The 18,913-nt window shown below is 37.8% G+C and overlaps 1 protein-coding gene across 29 annotated transcripts in view; it reads left to right on the top strand.

Moving 5' to 3' along the window:
• LOC121329857 (neurexin-3-like) overlaps window positions 1–18,913 on the top strand; it is a 324,400-nt gene that overhangs the window by 232,805 nt on the left and 72,682 nt on the right. For all 29 annotated transcript variants that reach the window (XM_041275810.1, XM_041275798.1, XM_041275809.1 and 26 more), the window contains one exon: window positions 4,391–4,572. In XM_041275810.1, the coding sequence (XP_041131744.1) occupies window positions 4,391–4,572 (182 nt within the window). The remainder of the gene's footprint in view (window positions 1–4,390; window positions 4,573–18,913) is intronic.

Here is an 18,913-nt window from a genome sequence, read left to right as displayed (position 1 = left end):
GATATTGTGTTTATGTAAAAGTTTAGAATTTCACATTTCACACTACTTATTAAAACAATTTACTGTGCTGAGGGCAGAGGTGCTGTCTTTGGTTCTCTATTCCTTCAGTGAGGATGTAAATTCAATCGAATGTATCTGCCACCAAGAATACCAAGCATCAGTAACATTCTTATTCTTTAACATTAGTCATACAGAATATGTCATAACAAAGCAAGAACACATCGTGAACATTCTTAAACTTCTGATCCTAGTTGCAGTTGAAATGCTACTTGGTAAGGCTGCCCATTTGTGTTATATTTGTGTTTTTTACAATGGTTGGTGCATGATACAGTGTTAGCTGTAGATCTGCCAAAGTTATGTTCAATTTGTTGGTTGTTAAGCATATTTATTATAGTGGAGGTGTGAGATACCATGTAAGTGTAACATACAGTGCTGCACACTGAAAACCTGTGATGTAGCAGTAGAACAGCCAAATAACGTAAAAAAAACGTATTGAAACTAGTGACGCACTTTTGTGGTGTCCAGGTTGGCAATAATTGTTATTTAAATTTGTTTGAAGCTAGTGAGGAAGTGATCGTCATTGTTGTACCTAGTATTTAATATAGAAATGACTAATCACCCTGGCAGTAAACAAAATACAGATTACAATCAATATTAGTTTTTTGTTTTTTTTTAAAGTGCTTCAGGCGTATGGTCTTTGGTAGATTTAAGGTTTGGGATTTTTCTAATAGATAAGTGAAGTTTTTAATATTACAATATTTATTTAGCTGAAAAGAAACTGATGCAATCAGAATTGAATCAGTGTTATGATGTCTGTTGTGCCCCATATTTACTGCAGCTGTCACCAACATATAAATCAACTGATGTTACCCAAGTGAATATTCCTATATCATTACTGGCATGTAGTGTTTATCACATCAGCGGTCATAGCAGGGCATGGGAAGCAAGCTGGAACGCTTGATTTTAACAGAGTGCTTAGGGCAGAGGCAAGTGTTTTACAAAGGGAATGGTTTTGTAAATGAAGCAGAAACTGATGGACAGTGGAGCAAAATATAAGATACAATTTAAGAGCTATCAGATATACTAACTCTCTGAGATTATGTCAATGAACCTCTGTTGGCTGTTTTTCAGTCCATTTATATTTAATATTTTTCGTAATACAACACATTTCATATGGAAAACAGCTTTAAAAAATATTAGCAGAGTTGTGGAATTGTGCTTCTGCTTCATAAGTAGACAGACTGCACATTCCAAAACCCCAGTTTAATCATAGAATATCTAAAGAGCTGCAATCCAGTTGCTTGGCAGATAGATTTCAATCCTCTTGACTACCCTTTTATAATACCATGATATTGAAGGTCTTCTTTCAAGATATCCCCGCTGGGAGATCTGAACTGCTTAGAGCTTACAATAACAACACTGGAAACTTGATAAATGCATCATTGGCAGATGCAGAATACAACTGCAAGTTTACATTGCTTTTCAGTTTGAAAATTACAATAAATTAATACAAATACTCTGTCTTATTATGTTAATCTGATGACTAATACAATAGTGCCTTGTATAACAGACTTCTTGGTTGTTAAATCAAGTCTTTGCCTTTGCTTTTGCTTTTGATAACAGAAGTAGGTTCCCATCACAAAGCAGAAAAGAGTTTGAAATATGATTGAAATATGTTACTAACTAAATATACTGATTCATTCTTAAACAAATGTTTCTCTCTGAGTTATAGTACTGGTGTCTCAAAATTCTGCAAACAGTTGTTTCTATAGCCTACTCAACTTGCTAACAAAAAGTGACCAACATACTTCTGATTGGTATAATTGGTGAATAATTGGACCGTTGGGAGTGGCTCTTTGTAATAAATGTACATTAAAATAACCCTTGCTTTATCCATACCCTACATCAGGGGTTCCCAAACCTTTTTTTTTACCTGAGACCCACCTGTTCAGCTGCATTAGACGCTACAACCTACTATTAGCACTTCAGAAAAATGACACATTAAAATCAATTGTCACCCTGCAACTCTAAAAAAGAACTAAATCTAAATGGTTCTTTTTTTATTTGAATGTGGTCAAATAAAAAAACAAGTCAAGACAAGTCAAAAAAGTAGTATCCCCCCAAAATTACTATAGAAGTAATTTAAATAGACAATTGCATAGCACTTACAGTAGATGTACATGCATTTCTCAGTGGGAGTGTACATACATTGTTTGCATAAAGGTTAACACTCTTATCCTGAGCTAATAATGCATTCCCAATGATTTATTGAACTCCTTAACTCAGACTAAGGCATAATTAAGTCACATAAACACTGCAGGCAAGTAAAGTTATTTTAAAGGCCTTTTAATACACACAGTATTGATAAGGTTGCAGCTTAATGGAGGCGGTTTTGCTGTGGACTAAACACTACAGTATTCCCAGTGGATTCCATTGTAATAATAATAATACTAATAAAGCTGTCCAACTTCAGTACCAATACCATAATACCTGTAGGTTGTATTCTATTTCTTATTGAATAGTCTAATATAGTCATGAGTGATATGGTTCATTAGAAGTTGGGTTTTCAATTACCCAATATTAGCCTGAGGTCTTTTTGACTGCAACATTGCTGTCAAAAGGAAATCTGACATATCTTGACTACAGGCTAGAATGGCTAAAGGCTAAAAGTCAATGGCTTAGGATGACTGAAAGGCAATGCTGTGCTAAACCTGCCTACATTAGCCTTTTCAAACCAAAATGTGATTAAGACATGTATCTTACAGCCTGATTTTAATATTAAATATTTTAACAGTGTATACTAAAGGCTCATTTAGTTTAATGCTTTACTCTTAGAGTCAGCAATACAAACATGTCAGCAGCATCCCTCCCAAATCATTTCAGAATACATATGATTAAAACCTTGTTATCATAAATACATAGAATCTATTGGATTTGATAATTAGCCTCCAGCAGAACAGCATCCTGCCTCCTCTGGCTTTTAAACTCAGCAGAAGGCCAGCCTTTGGCACATACACCTCTCAGCATTACCTTGCAGTTCAGTGGAACCTGGGCAAACTGTACAGAATAAGAGCATACTGATAAAAAGTCTAAGCAGGGTATAGCAACTCAGACATTGAATAATGTATTTATTTTCATTAGGTTATTGTAGTGGTAATACATTATTAAGAGTAGTTAAGCAGTTAGTGCTTATATATATATATATATATATATATATATATATATATATATATATATATATATATATATATCACATGCGTGTTGGACATAAACCACTTTATGTAATGTCTGTCTAAATACACAACTTCTTGTAATCCTTTATTAAATTTCACCACCTAAAGCTTTGCCAGCATTTCTGTTCTGAACGTTTAAAACAAGTGGTGTTTTCTGTTTAATCTTGATACATTGTGCCAAAAATTAAGTAACTACACCTTTGTAAGGTACATTGGGAGGTATGTCCCCTCCACATTTGTTTGTGTGTGGTTTTCAATCTGGAGGACGATCTATTGGTGTACACATGCTAACTGGTTTGCAGCAGTGAGTCTGAAGCCAGATGCTTCCTTTCACATGGAACTCAAAAAGCAATAAAGCCAGCTGTCTTTGAATTGTAATAAAGACGAGCCAGCTTCACATCACAATTTCAGATTTAAGTGTAACGATTGATTTGGTGTGCTAGTTTAATGTTTGACAGGTAGCTAACATGAGACTTTATCAACCTTTCGAAAGATTTTTGACAATTGCTTGCAAGTATACTATGGGAAATACAATAGTGATGTTTATGTGTACATTTCAAAATAAGAATGTTTATTCTGCTTTAAATGGAATTCCACACCAGCTTTTGGAATCCTTTGAAACATATTAGTGTTGGTGTAGTGCATACAGATTACAGGGAACCTTCTTATACGCTTACAGAGAACTAACACTTAGACCATGTAGAAGGGTGAGTCATAAACAGTAAATACTCTTTATTAAGAAACATTTAGCATTGATAGTACTGCAACAAACAATAGTGTTTAAGGCTGGTCTATAGATAGATATATATAACCTAAACTAAACTAATTAATTTAAGTTCATTTTGGTGTTTGGGAATTTAGTGCTTTAGAAAAGGGATGTATGGTGACAGGGGAGAAAGCCTTCCCTCAGTGAACTTTCCAGACTTGACAATATTCCTCAGTTTGAGACCAACAAACAGTTTTTTTTTTTCCAAATTCACACCCAGGCTTCTAGATGTAAAAGTCTACATATTAAATGTATCATGTAAAATAAATGCTAAATACATGCTTTTATGCTTTCCCCCGTTGGCTTGGAAATGTAATATTCATCTGCTTTTTATTGATGTGAGGAGAAGTAGGTTACATTTCTAAAAATCTGTTTCTCTTTTCTGTTGCAGCTGGGGCTACATACATCTTTGGCAAAGGGGGAGGTCTCATAAGATACACATGGCCAGCCAATGACAGACCAAGTACTCGCACAGACCGCCTTGCAGTTGGCTTCAGCACATCCCTGAAGGATGGGATCCTTGTACGGATTGACAGCGCTGCGGGCCTTGGGGATTTTCTTCAGCTACATATTGTAAGTACATCTTGAGGCCTTCTTCACAGCTATATATGTCTCCTGGCTGTTTCCAAGCTATTTATTGCCTTATCTACCCCTAATGTGCTAGCCCAAATATATTGCCTGGAACGTGAAACAAATCATATATTAACATCTCAAATGTGTGAAAATCTGCTCTATTTTTGCTGCAGAGTCATGAATTCAGAGTTTAACATCAGGGTCATAGCATAGATGGCTACAGCCTCTGCTTTATTTACCCAGTCACGATCTTAGAAGCTCACCACTGTTAATTACAGTTGTTGGCCAAATAATTCTGCCAAACATCCATTCCTGGAATCACCAACAAAGTGACCCTATGGTGAGCTGGAAATAATAACCTACATATATACAGTGCCGAGAACCCCTTAGGATTTTCACATATTTCAAAAACATGATACTTTTTCAACATCTATTTATCCACAAATGATTCAGCATGCAATATCCATGTCTGAAAAAGTATGTACACCTTTAGATTCAGTAACTGCTGGCACCCCCTTGAGCAGCTCGCTTCAGGTCCTGCCACAACATTTCAGTGTGTTTTGGGTCCGGACTTTGACTAGGCCATTCTAAAACGTGGAATTTCTTCTTCTGCAGCCATTCTTTTGTAGATCTGCTTGTATGTTTAGGATCATTGTCTTGCTGCATGACCCACTTTCGGTTCAGCTTCAACTCACGGATGGATGGCCTGACATTCTCCTCTAGAATCTTCTGATGCAAAGCAGCCCCAAACCATCACACTTCTACCACCATTACTGACGATTGGGATGAGGTTCTTCTGTTCAAATGCAGTGATAGGTTTTCGCCAAACATAACGTTTCTCATTGAAGCCAAAAAGTTCTACCTTTGAGTTGTCTGTCCAGAGGACATTGTGGCAGAAGTTTTGTGGATCATCTATGTGCTCTTTAGTGCTTCTGACGGGCAGCAATGTTCTTTTTCGAGAGCAGTTGTTTCCTCCTGGCTATTCTTCCATGAACACCATTCTTGTTCAGTCTTTTTCTAATAGTTGAGTCATGAACACTCACATTAACAAAGGCGAGAGTGGCCTGCAGATCCTTGGACTCTGGGGTTCTGTCTGACAGTGGATTGGTGGAGCCCCAAATCCTTAGAACCCTTTCTAGACTGATGAGCATCTGTTTTTCTGAGTTCCACAGAGATTTTTTGTTTGATTGTGGCATGACGTGTTTCCACACACGTGTATGGTGAAGACCAAACTAAGTTTCTGATCTTTATATAGGGTGGGGCCTCCTAAACTCACCCCTGAAGATCTACCAAATTATTTAAACATGTGATTCTAATTATCATCTTAATTGAGCTGATAAAACCAGGGGTTCACTTAATTTTTCACATACCCTGAATCTTAATTACTCATTGTTTGTCTAATTCTTACATCATTTGGTTTCAAAAGACATGGAATAGGTTAATATAAACCCTATTAGATATTTAAGAAAAGACTGGTTTTGATTCAAGAAGGCTTTCATAGTAAAACTATGGAACTATGGTAAAATTATGGAAACTATTTCCATAATTATCACTGGGGTTCTCAAACCTCCTTCTAGGATCTTAAACTGTGCCTCATCAAGCCTTTTCTTTAGGGATAAAGACATGCAACCTGCAGTGCTTACTCCAACCTAAAGCTTGAGGGGAGATATGTCACCAGAAATAAATGTCTTCTAAAATCTAAAGGATCAGCTTTTAACAATATGATAGTAGGATGATGATAAAGTACACATTTTATATTACACGTTTCCATTCTGTTTAGTGTTAGATTACACAAGATTACAAATTATCACAGAGAAAATTTCTTCTTGTACATCTTAAAACACCCACTAGTATTGGTAGTGCCCTTATATTGTGCTTGTATTTCACTAATTCAGATCATAGTACTGTTTGTAGAACCTGTAGGTTTGTGATTTATTGATCTTCGTGTCAATGTCAATCAGTAGACTAGCAGATTAGGCAAATTCTCTAACTTGTTTCTTAGTGTTAGAATATAAAAGAAGAAATAATTCTGGCTATGCGGAGTAGAATGAACAGCTGGGTTTTTGATTTCCCTGTTGTAACCCTAATGCATTAGCCTGAGCTTTCTTTTTTCCCCAAAATAGGTTTTGTTGAGCCGTAAGAGGATACAGACACATTTCTAATTTTGTGTTGCAAATGGATGCAATGCAAAGAAAGCCTATAACTGAACTGCCCATAAAATATGACTCCTGTTAGAGTCTGATTATCACTCCCTAAAGCAAGGATACCTGCCCATACATTTTTCTATAGATATTAAAAACTGATCTTGCTTTTCATTAAAGGGAGTGTGGCAGAGCCGATTGCGGCCGGTCTACGTTGTACATGGGGGGAGGTATGTGGCAGAGCACAGCTCTGCTCTTTAGAAATTGGCAGGGATGGGGTTAAATTCCCCTACCTGTCTGGGTTCATTGTGTTCAGGTGATTATTTTATTTTAATTAACGATCAATCAGCACCCAGTCACCTGACATAAAAGGAGGCCTCTGCTTCTCATTTAGGAGGAGGGAGCTGAAGAAGCAGGTTGGTGTTTTGGTGTTTGTGATTTTTTAATGTTTTGAATCCAGTGAAGGCATTGCCCAGCCTGGAAATCTTTATTTTTGTGAGTGTATTTTTGCTTTATTTGTGTTTAAATTGCTTTGTTTTGGCCCTTGTGCCCTTTTTTTGTGTATTTATAATAAAATAGTTATTTTTTTGAACTACACTGTACTTTTTGAATTACTGTCTCTGGGCCTCTATCCACTCGCCAGCCTGCCAAATTTGGTTTTAGAAGTGGGATAACGCCACCTAAAGGCTCAGAGCAGTGTTTTGTTTTTTTCTTTTGGAATGTTTGGGATCTTTTTTTTTATTATTTTAACATGGGAAAGAAGAGCAGACAGCGGCAAAGGCAGGACAAGCAGCAGCTGAAGAAATGTAAGCTGCTGCAGCCACCACTGGAGGACCCGGCCAGCGTCTTCCCCTGGTGTTCCTGGTGCAGGAAGGAGGACCATCGTTGGCGGTCCTGCCCAGATGTGCCACCGGCAAACTGGTGTGGCCGGTGTGAGGAGGATGGCCACAACTGGGCAGGATGCCCCTACAACCAGGCCCAGGAGGAGGTGCAGTGTTCACCCCGGGCATCAGGGGCCACCCCACTACCTCCAGCACCACCACCTTCACCACCATCCCAGGAGATCTGGGACTGGTTGATGCACCCTGAGGCAGACCTCGTCCACGATCTCCCCATAGTTAAACACACTGTGGCGTCGAGATGGGGAGAGGTGGGAACAATGGAAGGAACAACACCACCCGGCGTCCTTCCCAGAGTTTGCCCTCATGGTGGTTAATTACCTGGCGGTAGACATGGGAGATGCCCCGGTCACTCCAATAAAGAGGGGTGAGCCGTCGCTCCCAGAGCCAGAGAGGGGTGAGGAGCTGCCGTCGCTCCCAGAGCCAGAGAGGGGTGAGGAGCTGCCGTCGCTCCCAGAGCCAGAGAGGGGTGAGGAGCTGCCGTCGCTCCCAGAGCCAGAGAGGGGTGAGGAGCTGCCGTCGCTCCCAGAGCCAGAGAGGGGTGAGGAGCTGCCGTCGCTCCCAGAGCCAGAGAGGGGTGAGGAGCTGCCGTCGCTCCCAGAGCCAGAGAGGGGTGAGGAGCTGCCGTCGCTCCCAGAGCCAGAGAGGGGTGAGGAGCTGCCGTCGCTCCCAGAGCCAGAGAGGGAGGAGGAGCTGCCGTCGTCCCCAGAGCCAGAGAGGGAGGAGGAGCTGCCGTCGCTCCCAGAGCCAGAGAGGGAGGAGGAGCTGCCGTCGTCCCCAGAGCCAGAGAGGGAGGAGGAGCTGCCGTCGTCCCCAGAGCCAGAGAGGGAGGAGGAGCTGCCGTCGTCCCGAGAGCCAGAGAGGGAGGAGGAGCCACCGCTCCCAGAGCCACAGAGGGGAGGAGCCGCCGCTCCCAGAGCCCAGAGGGGAGGAGCCGCCGCTCTCAGAGCCCAGAGAGGAGGAGCTATGGCCCAAGGATGCCTGCCTTGCACCGCTCAGGGATGACGCATCCGCATCAGCTGGGGCTGCTGGTGTCTCCTTTTTGTTTTTTAGACCTCCCGAGGGTCCGCTGCCGCCGTCGCCGCCTCCGCCACGAGAGGGAGCCGGGCCGCCGTCGCCGCCTCCGCCACGAGAGGGAGCCGGGCCGCCGTCGCCGCCTCCGCCACGAGAGGGAGCCGGGCCGCCGTCGCCGCCTCCGCCACGAGAGGGAGCCGGGCCGCCGTCGCCGCCTCCGCCACGAGAGGGAGCCGGGCCGCCGTCATCGCCGTGCTACCTTGGAGATTCGGGGCCCCCTCAACCAAAGAAGTCTTGGGGGCTCCAACATCAACCCCGCCCACCACCACCCACCAAAACAGCCCACCCAAGGGACATAATTGGACTCTTGGGGGGGGGGGGGGGGGAGTTGGCCGATTGCGGCCGGTGTACGTTGTACATGGGGGGAGGTATGTGGCAGAGCACAGCTCTGCTCTTTAGAAATTGGCAGGGATGGGGTTAAATTCCCCTACCTATCTGGGTTCATTGTGTTCAGGTGGCTGGGGTTGATTAGATGATTATTTTAATTAACGATCAATCAGCACCCAGCCACCTGACATAAAAGGAGGCCTCTGCTTCTCATTTAGGAGGAGGGAGCTGAGGAAGCAGGTTGGTGTTTTGGTGTTTGTGATTTTTTAATGTTTTCAATCCAGTGAAGGCATTGCCCAGCCTGGAAACCTTTATTTTTGTGAGTGTATTTTTGCTTTATTTGTGTTTTAAATTGCTTTGTTTTGGCCCTTGTGCCCTTTTTTTGTGTATTTATAATAAAATAATTATTTTTTTGAACTACACACTGTCTCTGGGCCTCTATCCACTCGCCAGCCTGCCACAGGGAGATAGTGTCAAGCCGAATGAAACACCTTGGTGAAAACACAGTGATGTCAACTTTATGACAATGGTATCTCGCAATGCAGGCACCATTACTTTACGGCCTTATCTCTGTTGTGTTGCCCCTTATTGGTTGGCAATTAAAAATATTCCCTGCCTTGTGAAATCTGCAAAGCACTGGAAAATACATTATAATTTGTTCCTGCAAGATAAAAAAAAAAAACATGGGTGCATTTTAGTATTTCTGTATAATTTTATTATAACAACGCTACATGTAATTTTGATTACTATGACCAAGGTATGCTAGAAATGTACAATTACAAGTATACTTTTGGTATAGTTGTTGTTGGCTTGTGGGCTTGGGCATGTAGAGCTTAGATATTGTATGGGGTGAAGAGGGAACTTCTCCTTTTATGAGGTAGTTCTAAGAAGTCTGGTGTACAGTATGTCAGTATAAAGATCAAGGGCATATGTGAGCTCTTAACATTGATCAATTGCTGACTGTCTTAAGGCATGTTCACTTTGGAAAAAAGCTGCTTAAGACCTAAGGGCATGTTATTGGCTAGCACGGCAGCTTTCCTTTTATGCTTTCATAGGTTTCTACCCAAAGTTGTTCATACTAACCTAAAGACAAAATCAAAAATAGACACTGTATGTTTGAAACATGTGGAGTAGCATTTCATACCAGCTATAGGTGCATATTACTTCCATAGTAACATTTCAGGGCAAATTGTTTATATATAATTATGGAATATATAACCGCACTATAGCCCCAAAGTCCTTAACAGTTTGTATTCATAGCAGCAGTACATATACTTTTATTCTCCATGTTCTCAAAGAAATCGCTGTGACCTAGACTGACTCACCTTGTCATCATGAAGAAAACTGTTTTCCTTATCTTTCTGAAGCTGTCTTTAAAGGTTCAATAAAACATAAATGGACTGCATATTCTGTGCTTTGTGCAAAACTAGTGTCCCTTCATGACGATACTGTATAGTTTCCATTGGAGATTTTATATATATATATATATATATATATATATATATATATATATATATATATATATATATATACTGTGTGTGTAAACTTCTTACAGTAAAATATTTATAGCACCTTGAATCCTTAGAAAACGTGAATGTTAAATTAAGGATTGTATTAATGAAAACCTTAAATAGCACCCTTGAAGGAAATTAGCTAATTTTAGCTGAACACCATTTCCAATGTGACCCAAATGAGCCCTTGGTAAAATCCACCATCTGTGGGTCATTTAAATTTAAACCTCATCTTAACAGTCATCCCGATTTATATTCTCAATTTTTTGGCTAACGTGTCTAAAGTACATCTTGGATATTATACATTTCATTAACTTCTAATTGTTCAGCTGCTTTTTGCCTAAAAAGAGGAAATGTTTTGTCCTTAACATTTCATGGATGTTCAACATTAATTTGTCAACACAAACCTGCAGAGCCTAAAACATACAACAAATCAATAGGAAAGTAATGTAGCACCAATATTGATCAACTTTTACTGTCCATTAACTTTGTACCGAGTGTCTCACACCATTACTAAATAATCAACATTTTAAGGCTTGATATCAGGGGATTAAACATTACAGTCCTATAGATGTATCGGTTCCCCAACATTACATTCCTATAGATTAATTGATCCCAAGCAGCATTAATTGATCTGCTGACAATGCTAGTTTGGGACATTTCAAATTATCTGTGTAAAGATATTTATGGAATAACATGGTCAGCTTATAAATAATTCTGAATTTCCTACAATGCATGCAGGCTTTGTAATTAACCTGATGATTTAAGAAGACAAAAACAATACATTTTTGACTATGCTCTTTCAGCAGGAACTCTGTGCTTCATAAATAAAACATAGTGATGTGTTATTTATAGTATATGAGCATATAGAAACCCTGGAGTACTACAGAATAATGTTAAGCAACTGGTTAAATCTAAGCAGCTAAATCTATCATAACTTGTCAATTACTAAAAATAGTATATTTTTTGCTGCTGTGTTGTAACAATTGTGTGGTCCAGGGGATTGGGGTAATGGGCTCCTTCATCCTTCAATCTTCATTCAGCTTGTTAATTAACACCCGACCCCCCCCCACACACACACCTTTTGCCAGCACTGCAACTGCATCTCCCTCCAGGACAAAGGTGGCTCTGAGCAAGATGGACCCTCGACCAAACAAGTACCACCCTCTCAAAAAAAAAAGCACTAAATTACAATGACTTTTCAGACATTACTCCTGTGCAGTGAACTTTAGATCATCATTTATCCTGCACAATTCACTTATAATTTAGACCGTGAGTGATGGACAACACTACCAGTGGCATTTAAGAACCTTTTTTTTTTCTCTCCAGGCCTGTTCAATTTTGATAACAGCAGCAGTCACTTAGGAATAAGTCTAGACTATAGACTTGTACTGCTTTCAGTTCACCAGTGGCTGATAAAGCAGTTGCTTCTTGCTCAAAGTATATTTCTGCTTCTTTCAGATTTTACAGAACAGCATTTTTATGTTAGAACATAAACATTATCCTATCCTTTAACCTCTGTGTTTACACCTTGGAATCCCATTTTGAACTGTGTTTCAGGGCTCAATGGGCCCTCCTATTTTCCATTGTGCTAGTTTAAATTAGTAAGGTCAAAATAAGATGTTGTATTAACACTTTCTGTAATTAAACCAGATTCACAATCTCCTTTTACTCGTATGTATTTATTTTATTATATTGGGATATTTAACTTAACAAGGGCCAGTTTTAACACAGCGTAAGGGAAATTGGAACATCCTGATCCATACTGTATCAATGGAATTGTTTGAAATGAATACCTTTACTTTACACATTCTTCAAAATATAGAGATACAGTTGCTTCTATATTACAGTGCAGTGACAATATCTAGAAGTTTGAAGATGTACCTGACAATACTTCCTTAGGTTTTTTTTTTTTTTTTTTACAAAGTGTATTTATTGTATTTACAAAAACACTTTAAATAGATATTAATTAATTTTGTCCAGTGGTTGTTTTTATCTAAAAATAACCTTTAATATACCAATGTTACAACATCTAACTGGCTGTAAGAGTCTGTGACAGGGGGTTCTTTTTTGAAATCCCTTCACGTATTGACAGCAAGAAAAAGGATAACATGTCCCTTCGCCGTTAAACTTGTTGACTGAAAACCTATAAGAAAGATCTAAATGCACAGAAAGTCAATATTGTTGATCCCCCTTAATCACCTGGCCCATAACTACATATTGCCTGTCGATTTTCAATTACACGAACCTTCCCTTATTCATTGGCATGCAAAGTGCATTTCTAACTGCTTTCATTTAATTCTGGGGGAGCTTAAAAAGACTGCAACAATCACTTTGGCTTGTTTCTTCCACCGCAGTTAAAGGGATTCTGACGTTGCTTGCTGTGACATTTGGGTGATTTACATGTTTGCATTTCTAATTACATACTTGCACGTGGGAATCAAAGACTGTTAAGACCCTTACAGTTTATTTTCTATCTTTTCCTGACTGCAATTCATGTTACATTTCAGATTTACTTTTTCTGTTATCCTAAAGTCCCAGGTTGCAAAAGAGAAAACGTGAAGCATTGCATTATCCGCCACTTTACTGAATTGGGGAAGATTGAATTATCACCAGCTAATAGTGGGTTCAAAGCAAGAGAAAAGATTCACTTTGGCACTGTGATCCTAACAAGAGAAGCCACAGCAAAAATACTATAACTACACTAACTGTTTTTCAGCATCACTGTAACATTGTACTTATTAGTCCAACTACTTATGCAATCACTGCAAATTGCCAGTAACTTTAGTTGTTCTCTGTGTATAGGAAACTACATTATTACCAAAAAATTAACAGTTGCACTTGTTAAGTTAATCAATAGCTTTGTTCACAATGGGGAAAAAGCAAACATGTACCCTGTTATCGTAACTTTGTTAAAAGACAAAATGTTTGATTTCCCTGCTTTTTTAGAGGGTTTACAACAAACTTTTCTCTGTTCTGAGATAGGCATCATTGTACTTTGGTTAAGGTTGGGCTATGCTAATACTTCTGAAGTCAGCCATTGTAGTAAAGTAGTGATGGTAATCAGTGTTCAAATTAAAACAATTTGGGACATACAGTGGTAGCTAGGGTCAGCTTTTACCTGTCACGAGACAATGAAGCACCACAAAACATTTTGAAAAATGTGTGTCTGCGCTTTTAAGACAAATGGGGGATTTTGGAATGGGATACATACACTTGGTATTGTTCTTCTGTTTGGTTTTCATTTTGCTTGTGACTGTGCAAAACGATTAACGTCCTAACTGAATAACTAGTGTGCTTGAAATGTGATTTAATCCTGATAAGTAATTCCTAATCCTTCTGAGCCAATGGCATTCAGAGTAAATGAAAAGCAAGCAATCATTTCAATGTATTGAGTTTTTAATGGACTCCATTTACTTATCACACCCTTGAGGATTTTTTTATTTTTATTTTTTAACTTTATAACGGCTCATTTCACATGCTGATTGATTTTTTTTTTTTTTTTTTTTCTTTTTTTTTTTACCATAATTAAATATTTTGTAGTTGTAATAATTTTGTAAGTTCCATTATTTTATAAAATTAACAGTTGCATGTAAGGGGGTATTTTAGACATGCAAATATCAGTTCCTAAGAGTAGTATTACAATATTGTTTAAGTTCAGATACTAGTACAATTTTAAAATATTGTGATTGTATAAAACATAATCCGCCACCTACCCCAACCTCCTACCTTTCTTAAGCAGCATCGTGTCATTCACTAGTATAACAATTACATTAAATGCATGCGTTTTGGACTTCACTATGCAAATTATTCAATTGTAGTAAATTATTAATGTAATATTTATATTTATATAATGGAGCCTTGCTATCTTTGATCATATTGTTTTCTATTAGTCAGGTACTTCTTTTGTCCCTTGAGTATCTGAGCAACTAAGCCAAGGCCATCTTATGAAAAACTGTTTTTGTTGGTATGTTTTAGATTAAAATCAAACCCAAACCTAACCTTATCTTACACAAGGAATACTTGTGAGCAGACAGAAACAACGTAAAATCTCAGCAAAGATAAGAGGCAGAAGAAACGTGATGATCGTGACTCATTTCCAGCTCGTGGATATAATTAGATTGATTTATTTTTTTCTTTTTTTTTTTTTTAAGCTCTGGCCATGACAGTATTACATTGGTGACAGGTTAAATCAAAATTACTACAGGATGGGGAGCTAGCCATGCATGCAAAATACATGATCATACCATATTTGTTGTCATCATTTTAAGGTTCTGTAGGGTTCTGCTAAAACAGGTTGGAACACATTGATTAGGAATTTTAAATGAGGTAGGTAGCAGGGGTAGCAGATCTGATACGTCAGTACACATTGGTGTTCATTTTCAGATAATTGTGGGTTTGTTGTCCCAAAAGATTTTGCATGTCTATCCAGCTATAAAGAGCATAGCAACAATTCCAACCACCCCACAATTGGCAGAGTTCCAAATTAATTGTTTCCAATGACATAAACAGAGGAGAGATTACTTGTAAATACCACCCATTGTAAAAAAGTTGAAAAGGAAATAGTAGCATTTGCATGTACAGTAACCTGCAATCATGAATTGTTTTATGTATCAATCCCACTATCTGCATAGTGTTCTCCACTTTAATGAAATTTCATAATTTTATTATTTTTAATGAAATTTAATTATTATTTTTTTAAGCTGTAGATAGCACACAATTTTACCGGTATTTAAGATAAGAGAATATAAGCATTTACTGTAGGGCTGAAATTAGCTTGCATGGAAGAAACACATAATCATCTTCAGAGTAATTGTAAAGTTATTCACGAGCATCACTGAACAGCTCCGCAGTTGAAACAAAAAAAACAGTTAATTATTGTGTTTCACTTGCTGTTCCTGCCTGCAGTATTTAACAAAGTATTTTTATCAGTTCAAAGAAAATAATAATTTATTGTCAGATGTATGGTCCGGTCTTCGAAAGGGGTTTCATTTTCAGTGGAAATAGCAAAATCCACTGAATTTTTCGACCGTTAAAAAATATCCATCTATTTTCTACCGTGATCCTCCATTTTATTCGCAGGTAATGAAAGCTAACTTACTTTAAGGAATCTATTGTATTTATTATGTTTATATGAGGTGGATGGTTTGGTCATTTATTTAAAAGCATATGTCTGCAGCATATTTATAATTGCATTAACATGATGCTGAAGTTAAGGCTTTCAACCCTTATTTTAATATGATAATAAACGCTTATAATCAAGGTATGATTTGTATGATTAAATCTGTTCGTTGGGTTCAAGTTAAAAAAATCAATAAAATCCAGAAAAAATACCCTTCAGCACCTTTCACAGTGTGATTAATTAGATCAATTTTGAATAGACGTAATTTCATGCTCCCACATTCTAGGATGGTGACTCGTCCTAGGGCTCCTCTGAGCCCCCCCCCCCCAAGGTCTTATTGATCTCGGACTCTGTCAAATTTGTCCAAGGGTTGAAGACAGATAAATTGTTCTTATATTAAAATACAAATCAATTGGTGCAATTGGCTCTGGAAGTCAGTCTGATCAAGCATGATTCTATTATTTTGTTTAGTTTTGAGATCCTCGATTAGCAACCACAAATGTTCAGTGGAAAAGATTTATTTGTTTTTTTTTTACTTTTTCTATTGCATCTCATCCTAAGGGGAAAATAGTGAAGATATAGAGGGAACTGAATATGGTTAGACTGAAAAGTAAGAATGGTTTTGGGGGGACTTAATTTAAGTTTGTAAAATCCTAAAAGGAGTTGAAAAAATGTAACCTTGGGTATTATTTTGGCACAGCACATAGACTAGAACAAGAGGAGGCTGTTGGAAACATTATTAGGACAGAGGGTAGAAGGCTCATTATTCACAGAAAGTGGCGAGTGTATGGAATGGGTTACCAGGCTGTGCTGTTGATGAATTATTGGGATCCTTTCAGACCGACTAGACATTTACTAGGAGCATTAATGTGCCAAATAAAGACATTTTTATCGACACTTATTTATGGAAAACATATAGCAGATACATCAGGTTATTCCACTAAGAAGAATGGCCCAAACTTATGATTTGGTTGTTAAAGGCTGTCTTGATGACTGAAATAACAAATGTTACCCAGATGCAAGATTGCATTTCTAGTACGTACACTTAATTCCAGTTTCCATTTATTATATATCACTTTCTAAAGCATTTTTTTTTTTTTTGTCTTCAGTAACATATTAATATATTGTATTACCTATGCTTCAAATGGCTTTGAAAATGACAAATATATTGAAAAAGGCAAATGTATTATTTTAAAGTAGAAAATGTAGACTATAATTGTATCATTCCCATCAGAGAAATTGACAGTAATTGTATTTGCTGTGAAAATTGCAACTAGTGCCAGCTGTCTTTTCCAATTACCTTTGGCTGTCTGCTAGGATATAAATTCAGAAAGGCACATTTTTAATTCAGGCTTCTTTTTCAGATCTTTGGGTCCTCAGCAAAGCTTCAGACACGAAAGGAAAAGGCTTGTAGCACTTTTTTTTCAGTTTAACTAATGGGTAGAGGTGAATGCAATGTTTTTCTAACTTTACCAAGTCAGTTACTCAAAATACTGTTTTTTCCATTTGTGTTAATATAATAACATTTACATGTTCTAATGCATTACATTATAAATGAGCTACACAGTAAGCAGTTTTTTATTATTATTATTACTCTAGTACTGCATGGATCGAGTCTATGCATATGAGGCTTTTTTCTAAAGCTGTACACTATCTACCCCTGACAGTTTTGACTCATCAGATAAACTCCATTTGGCATAACATCCTTACTGGGATTTCACTTCTGGCTCTTTTGACTGACATGCCCAAATGTATACAGTATAGACTGCATAATAAACCCCTTGTAATAAAAGCACAGATTTGTCTGATTACTTCACTTTATGGTGTTCAAGTTCAAAAACCAGAGACAGAGACCCGTTGGGACCTCCCAATATGATTGATTAAATCAATTAGAAGATGTAACTTTATGTTCCCACATTCTAATGCTTCACAAGGGTTGTAAGCTTACAAACAGCAATGTTTTAGGCTCAAAACCCACTTAAATCAAAGCTGCTGTTGTCATGTTTGACATACTAATAATGTAGCTAGAGCACAAGAGAAGATCAAGTCATTTATGTCTGATTCACAAAGCCAGCAAGAACATCCATCGTGAATATCAGTTACAGTTTGGTTTCTGTACCATAACAGGTATTTGATAGGCAGCAAAATATAATTTTTTTTGCTATTTTAAAAACTCTTCACAAAAGCGGCCAGCAGGTACCTAATCCTAAATTAACCAAATACATTTTGAAAAGCCAATTCCCCTTTCTACTGCTGCTGCAGCTGCTGCTGCTATTGAAAGCAGCAGATAGATTTTTTCCAGTAGATTTATTTTCTAATGTTGAAGTTTATCACTTGAGCGAGTGCAATTTATCATCCCTTTCTTGTCTATAATCCAAGCAGAAGTCAATTTGCTAAATGTGTTTTTTTTTTTTATTTATTTATTTTTTTTTTTTAACCAGTGCAGCCAGAGCTGAGCTTCAGGTGAAGCAGCAGAATCTCTTGTAAACCTGTACAGAATTGGGAAATATACAATATACTTTTAAACATTTTAAGAAGAGATCAAATAAGAAAACAAAACGGCATCAAAGATTTTTTTTTTTCCACCACAAAAATGTAGGCTTCATGTGGAGCACTGATTGAAGCATTGTAGGCACAAGGTTTTACACATTACACAATTCTGGTTTCATACGATGTGAAATTATGCCCACGTTTGCTTTCTCTTTTGTGTTTTGATTATAATAAATTGAAGCACTTACCCGGCTCCTGCAGAGTTGTTTGATACGATCAGCTTTTTCCTGTTTACACAAAAACCCAGGAGCGCTGTTCACTGTTCCCTTCGGAGGCCAAGATATTAACTAGATATATTCAATTGTTTTTCATACAACAACACAAAAGCTTATTATCACTATATATACAGTGCCACCCCATTATAACACAACCCATTACAGTGCGGAATCGGTTATAACGCGGTAAGGTTGTGACTCCCATTTCATGCAAAATGCAATTTGACTTACAAACGTTGGGTTTTATTGTTGTTTTCCGTTACCGTATTTAAACCCATTTAAGTTGAAACTGGGACATATAGTACTTGTAAAGCTCCTGTGCTTGAACTGTATTTTTTTTTTCTAAAAGTATAAACAAACTGTTTGTTAATGTTACAAAACAAGAACAAAAAAATGACAAGCGTGTATAAACATCCTTGGAGTCTGTTATTTATTTACAGTTTACAATACAATATAATTTATTATAAAAAATATATACAATTTATAGAACAGTGGTGTAAAC

Source organism: Polyodon spathula, chromosome 17, assembly GCF_017654505.1.
Source record: "Polyodon spathula isolate WHYD16114869_AA chromosome 17, ASM1765450v1, whole genome shotgun sequence".
Taxonomy (NCBI): Eukaryota; Metazoa; Chordata; class Actinopteri; order Acipenseriformes; family Polyodontidae; genus Polyodon; species Polyodon spathula.
Note: the sequence above shows the minus strand (reverse complement) of the source record. Positions and strands in the feature narration are given on the sequence as shown.